At 37.9% G+C, this 17,500-nt stretch overlaps 2 protein-coding genes across 3 annotated transcripts in view; one reads left to right on the top strand and one right to left on the bottom strand.

Annotated features, from left to right (window-relative positions):
- Positions 1-4,374, bottom strand: part of rac3b (Rac family small GTPase 3b) — a 9,320-nt gene extending 4,946 nt beyond the window's left edge. Inside the window, exons 1-3 of one of the 2 annotated variants that reach the window (XM_016258130.1) lie at positions 4,201-4,374; positions 1,945-2,016; positions 841-958 (exon numbers count right to left, since the gene is read on the bottom strand). In XM_016258130.1, the coding sequence (XP_016113616.1) occupies positions 841-958; positions 1,945-2,016; positions 4,201-4,235 (225 nt within the window). In that variant the 5' untranslated portion in view covers positions 4,236-4,374. Of the gene's footprint in view, positions 1-840; positions 959-1,944; positions 2,017-3,597; positions 3,772-4,200 lie in introns of those variants that run through there. The other variant, XM_016258129.1, reaches the window with a different exon arrangement.
- Positions 4,375-6,891: 2,517 nt separating this feature from the next.
- The window catches only part of LOC107571756 (uncharacterized), a 31,185-nt gene continuing 20,576 nt past the window's right edge, over positions 6,892-17,500 (top strand). The window contains exons 1-11 of the mRNA XM_016258118.1: positions 6,892-6,962; positions 7,624-7,711; positions 7,929-8,051; positions 8,135-8,306; positions 8,403-8,449; positions 10,303-10,491; positions 10,565-10,729; positions 10,968-11,117; positions 11,345-11,529; positions 15,326-15,465; positions 16,591-16,739. Of these exons, the coding sequence (XP_016113604.1) occupies positions 6,892-6,962; positions 7,624-7,711; positions 7,929-8,051; positions 8,135-8,306; positions 8,403-8,449; positions 10,303-10,491; positions 10,565-10,729; positions 10,968-11,117; positions 11,345-11,529; positions 15,326-15,465; positions 16,591-16,739 (1,479 nt within the window). The remainder of the gene's footprint in view (positions 6,963-7,623; positions 7,712-7,928; positions 8,052-8,134; positions 8,307-8,402; positions 8,450-10,302; positions 10,492-10,564; positions 10,730-10,967; positions 11,118-11,344; positions 11,530-15,325; positions 15,466-16,590; positions 16,740-17,500) is intronic.

Here is a 17,500-nt window from a genome sequence, read left to right as displayed (position 1 = left end):
CACACATACACACACATACACACACATACACACACATACACACACATACACACACATACACACACATACACACACATACACACACATACACACACATACACACACATACACACACATACACACACATACACACACATACACACACATACACACACATACACACACATACACACACATACACACACATACACACACATACACACACATACACACACATACACACACATACACACACATACACACACATACACACACATACACACACATACACACACATACACACACACACACACACACACATATATACTGTATATATGTGTATATATATTTAGAAAAAGTCACATCACATAAGATATATTTGAAATGAATCAATTCATCATTGCTTTTCAATACACCTTTCCAAACAACAACACAAATAAAATTAATTAATTAATTAATTCTAAAAGAAAAGAAAAGAAAACAAGAAAGAAAAAAATTACACCTGCTGAGAAAAAGAAGATTATTATTTTAGATTATTTTGTTGGAGATAATTTTTCTTTTTTTGGAGTGTACTTTATTTGGGCTCAATACCCCCAAATATTACAGCAATACATTAACAATATTTATTCATAATAATGTGATAATTTACTGAAATCATTTTTAATTCAGCATCATTAAATTAGGTCTATATATTTGTTATTGTCATGCTTTTGAAGTGTATTTAATTCCATTTTCTAAATTCTAAAGAATGCTTAAAAATGATATGGTTTTACTAAAGAAATAAAAATGCTGCTAACAGAAAACTGTGCTCTATATGTTGATGTGTGCAGACTGTAATGATCAGAATGTGAAGGCGCGCACCGTCTGCGGGTACGAGAGCGGGCGAAGGCGATCGTAGTCCTCCTGTCCTGCTGTGTCCCATAAGCCCAAGTTGACTGGTTTGCCATCCACCATCACATTGGCAGAGTAGTTGTCAAATCTGAAAAAAGCACATAATGCTCAATGCATCAGTCACTGCCAGCGCAGTTCAGAAACAGACTTCTGTTCCGATCCGTCACTGAACACACATTCATCTCTGACACAAATGAAGCCGTTCCTCAGAAATACATTCCAGACGCATCAGCTCACAGTTTTGGAATATCTCTCGATAAAGCATCAGGACAGAGTTCATTAGGTCTTCAGAACGCTCAACTAATTGTCTTATTGAAATGCAGATCAGTGCTGTCCCATGCACTTCAGTGAGGAGCACTACTTCATCTGCCTGTATGAGCGTTAATAAGGATATTATTGGAGAAAAAAATTACATATGAGAACTAGCAGAATCAACAATTCTGTCGATTGTTTAGAGTTTTTTTTTTATCCCGTAAAAGCTTTTTTTTTACTTCTTCTGTCAAATCTAGACTGGTTTTGATCAAGTAATCCTCAGAATAACGTCAGTAATATCTCCAGATGAACACTTACTGCACTGAAGCAGCTCTGCTTGACTTGATTCTCCATCAATCATGTTTTAGAGTCTCAAATCTGATCCTCAGGATCTTTTGAGGAGCATTTGTTTCCAGCAGCTTTACTTTCACTGTTCCTCAGCGGAGGAATGATCTTCACAAGCCTCCAGAACATCTCACATCTTCTGAGGAGCCTTTATTTCTTCAGCTCTCAATCACTGCATTATATGTTTGGAGCATTTCACTCTCATCTCTCTGAGACAGATTACTGGAGATATAGAGCGACCGCTGATATTTATAGCATTTTATGTCAGTATCTGCTGCACTGTTATAAAGATCTCATTGGTTTACATCACAAGCATTATTCTCACTATATGAGCCATAAAAACCTGATGCATCAAATATAACACAAACATAAACCACATATGCATGCAATTTTTTTTAATTGCTTTTATATTTGTCTAAAGGTTCAATAAAGTGCTCCATTTGTTTTTTTAATCAGATGCACACACTATATACTCACACTGTAGGGATGTACTCGCCGGGGAAGGCATTTGTGGTGTAGCTGATCAGCAGACAGGTTTTACCCACCGCCCTGAGGAAACACACACCACTCAGCTCAGCTCTGAGATGCATTACTGTGCATTTATATAAAACACATAGATGCAGAGGAAATGATGGTGAAAGAGCACTAGGTCATAACGTTATATGATGAATAAGTTGCATCAAGTAAAAGCAGTTAGTGCTACTCGTGTGCTCTTTCTGTGTTAGTATGGTGTTAGTATGTCAGATAGTGACAGACCCTGTCCCAGATTCACACTCGCCCGAGGGCACACTCACACACACACACACACACACACACACACACACACACACACACACACACTCACACTCACACTCGCACTCACACTCACACACACACACACACACACACACACACACACACACACACACACACACCAATGAAAAGTGCATTGAAAGAAGATTCGTTCATTTGAGTCGAATGAATAACTCACACACGAGCGGTTCTCGAATCACCACCTGACTGATTTGTTGAACAGTTTGGGAAATCTTGATGTAATATAATATACAGTACAGTACAGATTCTCCTATTGAAATCAATGTGAAAAACGAGAGGTGAAAAGTAATCTAAAAGTAGTCTGATTATATTGTTACCCAAAATGTGTAATGTAATGAATTACGTTACTAACTACAATTCTTGTATGTAATCTGCCCAGCTCTGTTCACACGATAGTCACACGACTGCAAATCGCTGTAAAAAGCCTTAAATATTTAACATGATTTATAATGCATAAAATGTGTTATTTATCAAGATGCCAATATACCATTTTTTTCATTATTTTTCTTTTCTTTTGTATTAGAATTTGATTTGATTTACACCAAATTTGACAGTTTTTTTGTTGCTATAGCTATATAAGTGTCATAACTAGGTAAAGTCAGAAAGAAAATTATGTCATTCGGGTAATGTTGAAGAAAATTTACATTTATGAATATAATATTTTGCCGAAAACATAAATGCATCCCCTATACATTCTATGTTATGTTTACAATGAGAAAAATAGCAGAATATATCACACACACTGAAATCAGTGTCTAGCAGACCAACATTCTTTAACAAGGGGGCATTTGAAACTACAATTCGAGTGAGCACTGAGCTTACACCTGCCTGGCGTCAAATCATTGCGAATCATGTTTCTGAATCGATTCTTCAAAAGAACCGACTCGCGGAATGACTCGGACTCAGCTCACATGCACGCGCTCCACACACTTCTCGTGCACGCTAAAGGAGGGAGTGGTAACCATAGCATCTGCTTCAGGCTTTTTCATTCAACACCCAATGCATTTCTGTTCAAAGCCCGTTCATTTAACGTCTAATGACCAATGCATGCTGCCATTAGCGATTAAAATAATACATGAAACAATTATGAATGCATCACGCTGTGATGCGCTCATTACAATAGCTATACAGATTCCGATAATATTACAGTTGTGCATGCATTCTGCACGCATGCACACGCTTAGGATCAAATAGAGGATATTACGTTGAGCAAATAATAAAATGCAAAGGCCAGAACTGGTCATGGATGCATTGCAATACCCCACACGGCTTTTCCAAGGATGCTCCTCTCCATCATCTCCCCAAAACACTACTTACCCGTCGCCGACCACCACGCATTTAATAGCTTGCATTTGTGGAGAGGCAGGTTACTTCGCTTCACGGCTGTAAAGGTGTTTTATTATGCCACGGCTCCCGCTGAACCCGAGAAATGAGAGATATCTGCACAAACACGGTCACTGCCCTCCTTGCAGCAGCGGTTCTGACAGCGAACCTCACCGAGACTCTCCGGAAAAAGACGAAGACATTTAAAGGGACAGCAGCGGCTGCACGCGCACGGGATTGAATACTAGCTAGAATATTTACTCACTACATTTTTTTCATAGTAATTGTAACAGTTGGTGTTATACAACACTAAATATTTTAATTAGGTGCAGGGTAGATAATGTGAGGTTAGGACACGTGACTAATATAACTGTTTAACACGTTGAAACAGAAATAGTTATTTATAGTATAGTATGTTTTACATGTGTCTATAAAAAATGCTCACCCTTGGGTCATCCGAGATGAGTTTGTTTCTTCATCAGGTTTGTAGAAATGTAGCACTGCATCAGTGTCTCATCAATGGATGCTCTGCAGTGAATGGGTGCCGTCAGAACGAGAGTCCAAACAGCTGATAAAAACATCACAATAATCCACTACCCGTCGCCGACCACCACGCATTTAATAGCTTGCATTTGTGGAGAGGCAGGTTACTTCGCTTCACGGCTGTAAAGGTGTTTTATTATGCCACGGCTCCCGCTGAACCCGAGAAATGAGAGATATCTGCACAAACACGGTCACTGCCCTCCTTGCAGCAGCGGTTCTGACAGCGAACCTCACCGAGACTCTCCGGAAAAAGACGAAGACATTTAAAGGGACAGCAGCGGCTGCACGCGCACGGGATTGAATACTAGCTAGAATATTTACTCACTACATTTTTTTCATAGTAATTGTAACAGTTGGTGTTATACAACACTAAATATTTTAATTAGGTGCAGGGTAGATAATGTGAGGTTAGGACACGTGACTAATATAATTGTTTAACACGTTGAAACAGAAATAGTTATTTATAGTATAGTATGTTTTACATGTGTCTATAAAAAATGCTCACCCTTGGGTCATCCGAGATGAGTGTGTTTCTTCATCATAGAGCGACCGCTGATATTTATAATCAGTGTCTCATCAATGGATGCTCTGCAGTGAATGGGTGCCGTCAGAACGAGAGTCCAAACAGCTGATAAAAACATCACAATAATCCACAAGTAATCCACAGCACTCCAGTCCATCAGTTAACATCTGGAGAAGACAAAAGCTGAAACACATCCGGCATTAAGGCGTTTTAAACTAAAATACATAGAGTCTATAATCCATAATAAGGCTTCCTCCAGTGAGTCAGTGTTCTGGTGTGAATCAGGAGAGAGATCTGCACAGATCAAGCAGTGTTTAAACAGCTCTAAACACATCTGTGGCTGGATTGTGATGCGAGAGACGACAGCAGATGCACTTTTTCACTGGAGGAAGTGTTATTATGGATTATAGACTCATATTTTAGTTAAAAATGCCTTGATGGATTTGTTTCGGCTCTCCAGATGTTAACTGATGGACTGGAGTGTTGTGGATTATTGTGATGTTTTTATTCTGACGGCACCCATTCACTGCTATTGGTGAGCAAGTGATTCTCCAGATCTGATGAGAAACAAACTCATCCTTATCTGGGATGACCCTCCGGTGAGCACATTCTCAGCTAATTTTAATTTTTTGTATGAACTATTCATTATTCCATTACACACAAGCAACTCAAGAGTTTCGTCAAAAACACAGATTTGATTTAATAGCCAACACACACACACACATTACAAAAGTGGAAGAACTCCAACAGTACAAAACATTTCAGAATATACAATTTGCAAGCTCCATAATATAAGATGTTTGATGGTCAGTATGGCACATCGGGGATAAAAACCATCACATTAATTATCAAAATGTTGCATATGATTTATGCACTACATTCCAAGTGTTTGGATTTTTCAGAAAAAATAAATAAATAAATAAAAATAATTATAATAGCTTTTTACAGGTTATTAACCAAAACTAAAACAATAATAAAAAATAAAAAAACAATTTGTTACTTATATAAACATTTAAAAACTTTAACTGAAACAAAATAAAATATAAAAAAAATAAAATGTACTACATTTCAGATAATTGCCAAGACTAAATTGATAAAACGTATACAAACTATATTAAAAATAATAATAATAATGACAAAAACATGCAAAAAAAATTACTAAAGATTTAACTAATATATATATATATATATAATATGAAAATTAAAACTAATTCAAAGTATACCTCATACCTCAATTTCCCATGTGTATGGGACAGTATGCTATTGTCTTTTAATTGTGGGCTTCATATAGCATTATAATAATGTCTGCAGGTCACACTAACCCAAACTAGTTTTCAAACATCTCACACTATGAAAACAGTGATAGCTAACAGACCAAAACCACAATTACAACAAAATGATCATATCGCAAATGGAATAATTATGAGAACAAAGCTATTTTTGTAACAAACTGTGAATACTGTATGAAGTAATCACAGCTTTTAAATGTTATTTATGTCTGTGCTTTCGGAGATGAATCATTGCTGTCTTTAATTCGCTTATTCTGCACTGTAGGCTCATTCAGAACCAAATGTAACTGTTTAGAAGATTATTGTTTATAGCCACGTGGTACACTGTACTTGTGTTACTGTATGAAACGGCGCTCATCAAATTCAAATCAAAACGAACGGAAAATAGTTTCAGGTGAGTGACATTTCTCTGACAAGAACACGAGGGTTTCATCCTCAGCAGTGTGCGTTTCTCACAGACGAGAGAGCATTTCTAGACTGAATAAGAGTTTAACCTCGATGAGATCCTCGAGGACAGTTACACTCGCTGGAAGATCTGTCTTTATTAACGGATTCTTTCTGCTACACATTACTAATCGTGCTACATACTGTACATGAACACTGGTGTCTAACTGCAGACAGTAAAGAAACAATTCTGGCTACAAATAGAGAGAGAGAGAGAGAGAGGATTACATTTAAAAGTCCTACAGTTACCTGATGAACACAAATGGTGTTTGTTTAATACATGTGTTCAGTAGATGGACCAAGACTTCTTTAATTGTGTTGTTGCAGGACACTGTCTTAGTAACTAATGGATGATTAATCTAGGAGCATATCTGTCTCTTGTCGAGGAGTAAGAGACTGCAAGAACACAAAGTATAGGAAAAGACTCATATTTCTGTGTTTATCTTCTTTTCAGGAGATCTGCTCTAAACTGTGTTGCTGTTATTAGATATGGACTCTTTGAAACCACACGAGGATCCGTGGACGGTCTATAAGGAGGAGACCCCCAGCACCACTCAACAGTAAGTGTGTCTGGTTTTTCACATTAGTTTATCATATGGCACAGCATTACTGCTCACACAGACGTTTATGCATGCAATCATATATGTGTCCCGGAGCACTAAAGCAGTGTTAAGTCGCTGGGGGATATTTGTAGCAATAGCCAACAATACATTGTATGGGTCACAATTATAGATTTCTCTTTTATGCCAAAAATCATTAGGATATTAAGTAAAGATCATGTTCCATGAAGATATTTAGTAAGTTTCCTACCGTAAATATATCAAAACTTAATGTTTGATTAGTAATATGCATTGCTAAGAACTTCATTTGAACAACTTTAAAGATGATTTTCTCAATATTTAGATTTTTTTGCACCCTCAGATTCCAGATTTTCAAATATTGTGCTATCCTAACAAACCATACATCAATGGAAAGATTATTTATTCAGCTTTCAGATGATGTATAAATCTCAATCTAAAAAAATTGACACTTAAGACTGGTTTGTGCTAGTCTTCCAAATATAAAGAATTATCGCTTATTTTTAATATCGGCTAGAATTTTCTCATCCATGCATCACTATAAATTTGTATTTGAATGTAATGAACATATTGCCTACTTAGCCACCTGTACAAAGTTTTACTCGCCTAAAAGGTTTATTTCACTCCATATTTCCCCTCTCAGTTTTGCTGGCTGGAGTGTGCGTCTGTTGGAGTCGCTGCAGTCGAGTCATCTGAGGTCACTCATGGAGTCGATCTTTAGGCAGCGTTCAGTGAGATCCAAACCCAACAGACGAGTCCAAGCACATGCTAACTCCATGAGTTTTGAGGATTTCTTCTATCTATCTATCTGTCTGTCTGTCTGTCTGTCTGTCTGTCTGTCTGTCTCTATCGGTATATTCTCTTTGTTCATTAGTGTTTTAGGTTCATAGAATGTGAGATTTCACAATGTTTTTACCACACTAATTGTAAAATCACTCATTTCGTCAGCAAGAGCCAATCGTGCGAGTCTTGGCTTTGAGTCAGTCTCCACCCATGCGTTACATCAGCGTCAGCAAGAGAGGGACTCTCATCGTGTGGAACAGACATCTGAACAACATAAAGCCTCTGGAGGTGACATATTAACACTTAATTCACAGAATGATATGTTTACAGTCATATTTTGTGAGTCCGAAACCTCTCCCTCGTCCCTGCAGATGTGTGCCGGCCCCTTTAATAAAAGGCAGTATCGAAAGAGCTTCCAGGGCTGGACCACCGATGCTGTCTACTTGGGAAATGTTCACAAAATTGCTGTTGCGACCCTGAACAGGGGCATCCACTTCTTTGACGTTACCACCACATGCAGTTTTGAGCAGGTTCACTTGTTCGGTATGAGCCAACAAGCCTGTCAGATGTAGGCTAGACGTTCGCTTTTCTGCTTCCATGCTGACCTTGTTGTGTTCCTCTCTCTGTGTGTTTTTCCAGGACTGAGTCATGTTGCTACTGCTCTGTGTTATTGGTATGACACAGAGGTAGGCTGCTGACATTTCATGCCCCAGTGTTGAACTTGAATTTATTTTAAGCTGGCTAATTCTCCAAGCTGGTTTGGTTTTGTTTTAGTTTACCGTGAGTCATGTTTGATCTGCGTCTCCAGGCTCCGGGAGAAAAGTGTGTGCTGATGTGGGGCGATGACAGAGGCTCTGTGAATTTGCTGTGGTTTCTTCAGCCTTTCAAGGGGCTCTTTGAAATGCCTTTTACCAACCAGACCGGCCCAGTTCAAATCTTTATGCCAGTGAGTGTATGCATTTTCACTTGAGGATGAGTATTGTGCCAAGACAGCTTAGCCCTGAAAATGTGTTAAAAAATAATAGAAAAGTATACGATAAAATGACCATATTTAAAGAGGTCATGAACTGCCTTTTTTATTATTTTGTACTGTTCTCTGAGGTCCACTTATAATGCTATAAAGATTTTTACATCAGAAAACATCAGAACGCTCTGTTTGAATAGGCGTGGCGGATTATAGACTCAGAAGTAAACGCCCACTGCTGTGATTGGCTAATAGCTGTGTATGTTTGACTGTCTACATTCCTCATAGATGAACGCTGCTGAGATTTAGAATGAATGAATGAATGATGCATTTATACAGCACACATTTAGGTCAAAAATGCATAAATAACTCAATACATATAAAACGATCTGTAAGAAGAGACAAAGCAATAGTTACTCACACTTGTGTGTTGCGATATTACTGTCGGATCCAATATAGTCGCACAACGTCGTCTTTTAGCTTCAATCTTTCTGAAAATCCTGTGTCTAATTGTGCCTTGTTCGTAAACGAATCCGCGGTGAAATGAAGTGAACAAAGGACCAAGTTCTGACTGACACGGTCTGGATCTTAATTCACTCTTTCTTAACGTTAGGATCAGAAGGCAACACAAACACTGTTTTCCTACAGCTTGGCACTGCACAGCGTCTTGTTGTCTTTGGAGCATCTTTATCATTTGGTTTCTCTTGTTATTTACACTACATGCGCGAATCAGTGGGCGGGGCTAAACAGGCAGAGCTGTAGAATCGGGGGCGGGGCTAAACAGGCAGAGCTGTAGAATCGGTGGGCGGGGCTAAACAGGCAGCGATGTAGAAGCAGGCGTTGATGTTCCTCTGCGGAGGCGGTGCTTAGTCACACTATTACATCATAGAGTCGTACATTCCACAAGCTGTCGTTTTGGCAGACTGCCTTCAATATAAGCTGTTTTTAGACTAATGACAATGTTTTGAGTTCTGAAACTTACAGGATGTTTTTATTGTACAATGACCTCTTATATGTCAAAGGATCAAGGGAATTTTGGTTTCTCAGTTCATGACCCCTTTAAATCCATTTCTTCTACATCTAAAATTGTGTATTGTAAAAATTATTTCATGAATACAGGATATACATGCACACAGCGCACTGGTCTCCTATCAGCACATCCCAAAAATCCACAATGAGCCGATCAACAGAATCCTATACGAGCCGCATGATGAGCTCATTATTACTTCATCAGAAAGTCCAGCCAGCTCTGTGGTCATCATTGATGTCAGTCAGAAGAGAGAGGAATACATCTGGAGAATAGAAAAGGTGATTATACAGTATATAATGTTTGCAACAATGGTGCATCTTATTCTCTGTGTACCATATTTTTGTGAGCCAGGTTTATAGGATATTGTAGCAACATATATACTGTACATAATGTGCACAATCTGCACATGATCAACCATGCCATCCAATCATTCCCACTGCCATAGATAACTGGGTAGACAAGACAGGTCAATCAGACAGTTAGATAGATAGATAAAAATATGGGATATTTCTTCTCAACAATGCTTGAAGACAATTCCGCTGCAGTTCCCTAATATCCCTCTAGGCTTCACTCCAGAGCATGGCAGCTTTCCTCTGCTCCTCAGCCTGACCCCTGATCCTGTGCTCCTGGTGACCTGCAGAGAATATCTGGCCACACTGCATCTGCACAAGAGCGAATCCAACAGCAGGTCTGGGATTTACACCTCTGCCCTCTATAATCCTCATCTTCAGCAGGTTGGTGTTTGAGTTCGTTTGATTGATGGTTTGTGGACTGAACGTTACAGATTCTTATTTTAACGTGGTCTAGGTAATCACAGCCTGCGCCGACTCCACATTGACGGTGTGGGATGTGAAGACAGGCCTTAAGAGGATGGAGATAAGGAACGCTCACGGTAAGGAGGAGGTCTCCTGTATGGCACTAGATGTACATCAGCGCAGACTGATCTCCGCCGCCACCAATGGCACTATCAAGGCAAGTGTCACAAGTCAGGACACATTATACTGATTTCTGAAGATCATGTGACACTGAAGACTGGAGTAATGATGCTGAAAATACAGCTGCGCATCACAGAAATACATTACAGTTTACACTATATTAAAATAGAAAACCGTTATGTTAATTAGTAAAACCATTTCACGATATTACTGCTAATACCTTTACAAACAGAGTTTCTAAGTACGTTCTGCACGTGTGCATTCTCTTGCTATAGGTGTGGAACTTACTGAATGGCCTCAATCTTCATAAACTAGAAACCGTCTCCAATGCAGAGGTCACCGGGGTCATCTGTCACCATGACAACCAGCTTCTAGCCACAGGCTGGAGTCGACTGATCGCTCAGTATAGCATTGCATTCTCAGAAGTAAGGGCCAGTTTGTGTCTCAATCATACTAACCCATACTTAAAAGCAAAAAGGGCTTTTAGCCAGAATACACACATAAAGTGCATTTTTTCTGGTTCTGTTCAACTCGGTGTGTGCTTTTGTGGTCATACCTTGAGACGTCTATGACAACAGGGTTTTAATGGTGGTCTGACACAGCAGAACCGGAGATCTCAAAGACATTTACTGAAGTGTATCTGTGAGTACAGGACATCTATGTAAATGCAGACCTGTCCTGGAAGTCTGGTCGTCAGCACGGCGAGGATATCCTAGCCATGGATCACTGTCCAGGTCTGGGACTTCTGGCTACTGGGAGTTATGATGGAGAGATCGTTATATGGAGCCTGGCTCTGCAGAAACCCATCACACGACTGCAGACAAACCAGCAACAGAAGTCAGTATGAAATCAGACTGCAAAAAATGGCATTTTCCTTGCTTATTTGAAATACCAGTTTTTATGTATTAAGTACACATATTAAACACTGAATTCCTTCCCAGTGCACCTAAACTATTTTTGGAAATAAGTATTCAGCAGCTTGCTGGCCAATCCTAAAATGCAGTTCATTTACAAATATAAATGTAGCAAAACGGCGTGTTTGGTTTCAAGGGTCAGAGAGAAGGTGAAAAATGAGGCGAAACTAAATGTTTCTGGATAAATAAACATAAGTGGGAAAATAGTACAATAAAATGTAGAAAAAGTACTCAAAACGACCTCTTTATAACATCCCTGCAATGTGCATAATAACCTTGCAATATATATAATATCGTAAAATGAACGTTGCATGCTTATCAGTCATGTGCTGGGACCTGAGATTCGTTGCAAGTAATGCACAGTAAGAAAAAAAAGTATAAAATGTCCATTTGCACTATAAAAAACTATTTTTCAAAGTTGTAAATAAAACAAAGATTGTTGGAGTGTGTTTTAAAGGAAAAACTGTTAGTCTTTCGACTTAAAATTGTAGTTTAATTCAACGTTTCTTATTTTAACGTGGTCTAGGTAATCACAGCCTGCGCCGACTCCACATTGACGGTGTGGGATGTGAAGACAGGCCTTAAGAGGATGGAGATAAGGAACGCTCACGGTAAGGAGGAGGTCTCCTGTATGGCACTAGATGTACATCAGCGCAGACTGATCTCCGCAGCCACCAATGGCACTATCAAGGCAAGTGTCACAAGTCAGGACACATTATACTGATTTCTGAAGATCATGTGACACTGAAGACTGGAGTAATGATGCTGAAAATACAGCTGCGCATCACAGAAATACATTACAGTTTACACTATATTAAAATAGAAAACCGTTATGTTAATTAGTAAAACCATTTCACGATATTACTGCTAATACCTTTACAAACAGAGTTTCTAAGTACGTTCTGCACGTGTGCATTCTCTTGCTATAGGTGTGGAACTTACTGAATGGCCTCAATCTTCATAAACTAGAAACCGTCTCCAATGCAGAGGTCACCGGGGTCATCTGTCACCATGACAACCAGCTTCTAGCCACAGGCTGGAGTCGACTGATCGCTCAGTATAGCATTGCATTCTCAGAAGTAAGGGCCAGTTTGTGTCTCAATCATACTAACCCATACTTAAAAGCAAAAAGGGCTTTTAGCCAGAATACACACATAAAGTGCATTTTTTCTGGTTCTGTTCAACTCGGTGTGTGCTTTTGTGGTCATACCTTGAGACGTCTATGACAACAGGGTTTTAATGGTGGTCTGACACAGCAGAACCGGAGATCTCAAAGACATTTACTGAAGTGTATCTGTGAGTACAGGACATCTATGTAAATGCAGACCTGTCCTGGAAGTCTGGTCGTCAGCACGGCGAGGATATCCTAGCCATGGATCACTGTCCAGGTCTGGGACTTCTGGCTACTGGGAGTTATGATGGAGAGATCGTTATATGGAGCCTGGCTCTGCAGAAACCCATCACACGACTGCAGACAAACCAGCAACAGAAGTCAGTATGAAATCAGACTGCAAAAAATGGCATTTTCCTTGCTTATTTGAAATACCAGTTTTTATGTATTAAGTACACATATTAAACACTGAATTCCTTCCCAGTGCACCTAAACTATTTTTGGAAATAAGTATTCAGCAGCTTGCTGGCCAATCCTAAAATGCAGTTCATTTACAAATATAAATGTAGCAAAACGGCGTGTTTGGTTTCAAGGGTCAGAGAGAAGGTGAAAAATGAGGCGAAACTAAATGTTTCTGGATAAATAAACATAAGTGGGAAAATAGTACAATAAAATGTAGAAAAAGTACTCAAAACGACCTCTTTATAACATCCCTGCAATGTGCATAATAACCTTGCAATATATATAATATCGTAAAATGAACGTTGCATGCTTATCAGTCATGTGCTGGGACCTGAGATTCGTTGCAAGTAATGCACAGTAAGAAAAAAAAGTATAAAATGTCCATTTGCACTATAAAAAACTATTTTTCAAAGTTGTAAATAAAACAAAGATTGTTGGAGTGTGTTTTAAAGGAAAAACTGTTAGTCTTTCGACTTAAAATTGTAGTTTAGGGCAGCTTTCCTCTGCTCCTCAACCTGACTGCAGATCCTGTGCTTCTGGTGACCTGCAGGGAGTATCTGGCCGAAGACCGAATCCGACAGCAGGTCTGGGATTTGCACCTGCGCCCTCTATAATCCACATCTTCAACAGGTTGGTGTTTGGGTTTGTTTGATTGATAGTTTGTGGACTGAACATTATAAGTTCTTATTTAATGTGCATGGTCTAGGTAATCACAGCCTGCGCTGACTCCACATTGACTGTGTGAGATGTGAAAACAGGCATTAAGAAGATAGAAGTAAGGAACGCTCACGGTAAGGAGGAGGTTTCCTGTATGGCACTAGATGTACATCAGCGCAGACTGATCTCCGCAGCCACCAATGGCACTATCAAGGCAAGTGTCACAAGTCAGGACGTTGCAAGTAATGCACAGTAAGAAAAAAAAGTATAAAATGTCCATTTGCACTATAAAAAACTATTTTTCAAAGTTGTAAATAAAACAAAGATTGTTGGAGTGTGTTTTAAAGGAAAAACTGTTAGTCTTTCGACTTAAAATTGTAGTTTAATTCAACGTGTTAGTTGCTGTTACTTTGTAATAATTCATAAAATTTTGCAACTTATTCTTTTGCAAAGAATATTCTTTGAACACTGTTTTTTTTTCATTGTAGGATCCAGATTATAAACCAACACAGTGCAAAAATTTAAGAAAATTGGTCTTAAAATCAAATATTGCATTTTATTATTATTATCATCATAGAATTCATGCCTAACAATTTGCAAAATTATTAACATAGCATTGTCTGTGTAGGTAAACTGACTATTTTGATTTCTATATGTCTCCTGAATTTCAAGGAGTCTGTAATCTCGGAAGTTACTAATTTCACACAACGAGATTAATTTCGTTATCCTAACAAAACATGCTTGTTTGGTTACTTGCTTTGGTTTTATTATTTGCATTTAACAGTCATGCAAAAAAGTTACTTTTAAAAGTAATGCATTACAATATTGCGTTACTCCATAAAAAAGTAACTAATTACGATACTTAGTTACTTTTTATGGAAAGTAATGCGTTACGTTACTTTTTAAATCTGGACAGGGCTTGCTTGTTTGTTTTTAAAATAAAAAAGTTATATTTTTGGCAAATATAAAAGCCTTTCACAGCAAAAGTGAAATGAATGCGCCTCAGGCTGAAGGGAAAGTACAGTAGAATGCAGAAGAAGACATTTCAACACTTCAGCAATAAACAAAGACACACAGATGTTCGTCTAGAGTAATGTGTGCTTATTAGTACGCTTGAACTGCATCATCGAAGATCAGAAGCTAATAGAATGGGATTAAATACATAAAGCATATTTGTGTTGTTTAACATTTAATTATTGCAGGTTTGCGTCATATTCTGCGTTGCTTTATTTTTATTCATTTTGAGGAATACTGAATCTGTGGGGTTTTTGTGTGAGTGAGATGAATTAATGCATATTCATATTTATTTTAGAACTACAGTAGCATCTGATTTCTGTCACCATGGCAACACCAGAGCTGTCAATCAATAAATTTGAAAAAAAGTAACTTGAGTTACTTATTTGAAAAAGTAACTCAGATATTCTCTTGTAGATTAAGAAGTAATGCGTTACTTTACTAGTTACTTGAAATAAGTGATCTGTGTGTGTAGAGCTCATCGTCCTGTTCATAGACTGCTGTTCTTGCAAAGACGAGCCCAGCAAAGTCATCTGAGAAGCGGCGCTGTGCTTCTCAGCTCACAGAATGGATGTGTCTGCTGCTGGAGCATCTCTGGGCCCAGACACAACCACGGTAAACACAATTACAACTTAACACATCACAGACACTGTAATACAGACCTTTTTAAACTGAGGACTGTTTTAAATTGCACTTCACTTCAGAAAGCACAATATATCTGAAAAAGTCTGGAGTAGATTTTTAATGTTTTTGAAAGAAGTCTGCTCACCACGGATGCATTTATTTGATCCAAAATACAATAACAAGTAATATTGTGAGATGTTCTTACTATTTAAAATAACTATTTTCTATTTTTAATTAGTATGCATGCATGTGTGTGTATTTATACATACATAATAAATATACACAGTACACACACATATATTATGTAAACAAAACTTTTATTTTGGATGCGATTAATCATTTGACAGCCCTATTGTTTATATATTTTAAAGTTTATATTGGAATTTTATTGGACTTGTTTAGTTGTGTAGGGCACTAAATGTTTTATTCAGTATATTTAAAATTTGTATTTATTCATGTGATGATAATATGGTGATTTGCTGTTTCAATGTTAAAAAATGTATTTTGTTTTTTTTGCTTAATATTTTTGTGGATGCACTACCATAAAAAAGTTTGGGGTCAGTAACAGAAATTAATACTTTTATTCAGCAAGGAAGCATTAAATTGATCAGAATTGACAGTAAAGACATTTATAGTGTTACTAAAAAATCTATTTGAAATAAATGCTCTTCTTTTGAATTTTCTATTCATCAAAAAACCTGAAAATGTATCACTGTCTCCACAAAAATATGAAGCAGCACAACTGTTTTCAACAGTGATAATGAAAAGAGAGCAAATTAGCATATATAAACGAGTAACAAAGCTTTGCATCAAATTACATTTTACAATATATTCACATAGAAAACACTTCTTTGAAACTAATAATGTTTCACTGTTTTACTGTATTTATGATCAAATAAATGCAGCCTGGTGAGTATTATAGAGAGTATAATATACAATCGAGCTGTTACTCACAAATGTCCTTGCTTGCTGGCAACGCTCAACAATACTGAAATAGCTGGAAAGGCTTCTTTCAATCTGATCATCTGGCTTCTACTCAGTTTCTGGGTGTTTGTTTTGCTGAAACGCACAGAGCAGTTGATTAATGACTAGTTTGGCCAATCATTTCTGCTGCAGGACAGTTCTATGCACCTGATGGATCTGATGAGAGTGTGATGGGTTTAAGCACAGACCAGGAAAACAGTCTACTTGTCACCGGAGACACAGCCGGAGTCATTAAGGTCTGGGACATCTCACAGTACGCCTTATCCGCTGCAGATACGCAGGTATGGAAATTAATGAGCACTTTACATATGCACCCCAGTAAGCTGAGAACTCACAAATATGAGCTTATTAAAATAACCAGTTTTCCCTGTTTGCATGCACATTAGTAAACTGACAACGCAAGTAAACTGCGTTTGCATGACTTCATTAATAAATCAGGTTATTTCCCTGTAGTGATGTCAAAATATGATCATTTGTATCTGATTATTAAGCTTGCAAATAAAGCTTGCAACATGTCAGCGGGAAACTGGCAGCTAACATATATGCGAGCCTGCAGCACAAAAGCAGTGTTGAGTCGCTGGGGGATATTTGTAGCAATAGCCAACAATACATTGTATGGGTCACAATTATACATTTCTCTTTTATGACAAAAATCATTAGGATATTAAGTAAAGATCATGTTCCATGAAGTTATTTTGTGAGCTTCCTACCGTAAATATATCAAAACTTAATGTTTGATTAGTAATATGCATTGCTAAGAACTTCATTTGAACAACTTTAAAGATGATTTTCTCAATATTTAGATTTTTTTGCACCCTCAGATTCCAGATTTTCAAATAGTTGCATCTCAGCCAAATATTGTCCTATCCTAACAAACCGTACACCAATGGAAAGATGTATTCAGCTTCCAGATGATGCATACATCCCAATTTTAAAAAATTGACCCTTATGACTGGTTTTGTGCTCCAGGGTCACATTTATATATGTGTGTACTGAGTATATTTATTATGTATATATGCACACACACAATATATTCATATAC

This window comes from Sinocyclocheilus grahami, unplaced genomic scaffold (assembly GCF_001515645.1).
Source record: "Sinocyclocheilus grahami isolate Dianchi unplaced genomic scaffold, SAMN03320097.WGS_v1.1 scaffold1648.1, whole genome shotgun sequence".
NCBI lineage: Eukaryota > Metazoa > Chordata > Actinopteri > Cypriniformes > Cyprinidae > Sinocyclocheilus > Sinocyclocheilus grahami.
Note: the sequence above shows the minus strand (reverse complement) of the source record. Positions and strands in the feature narration are given on the sequence as shown.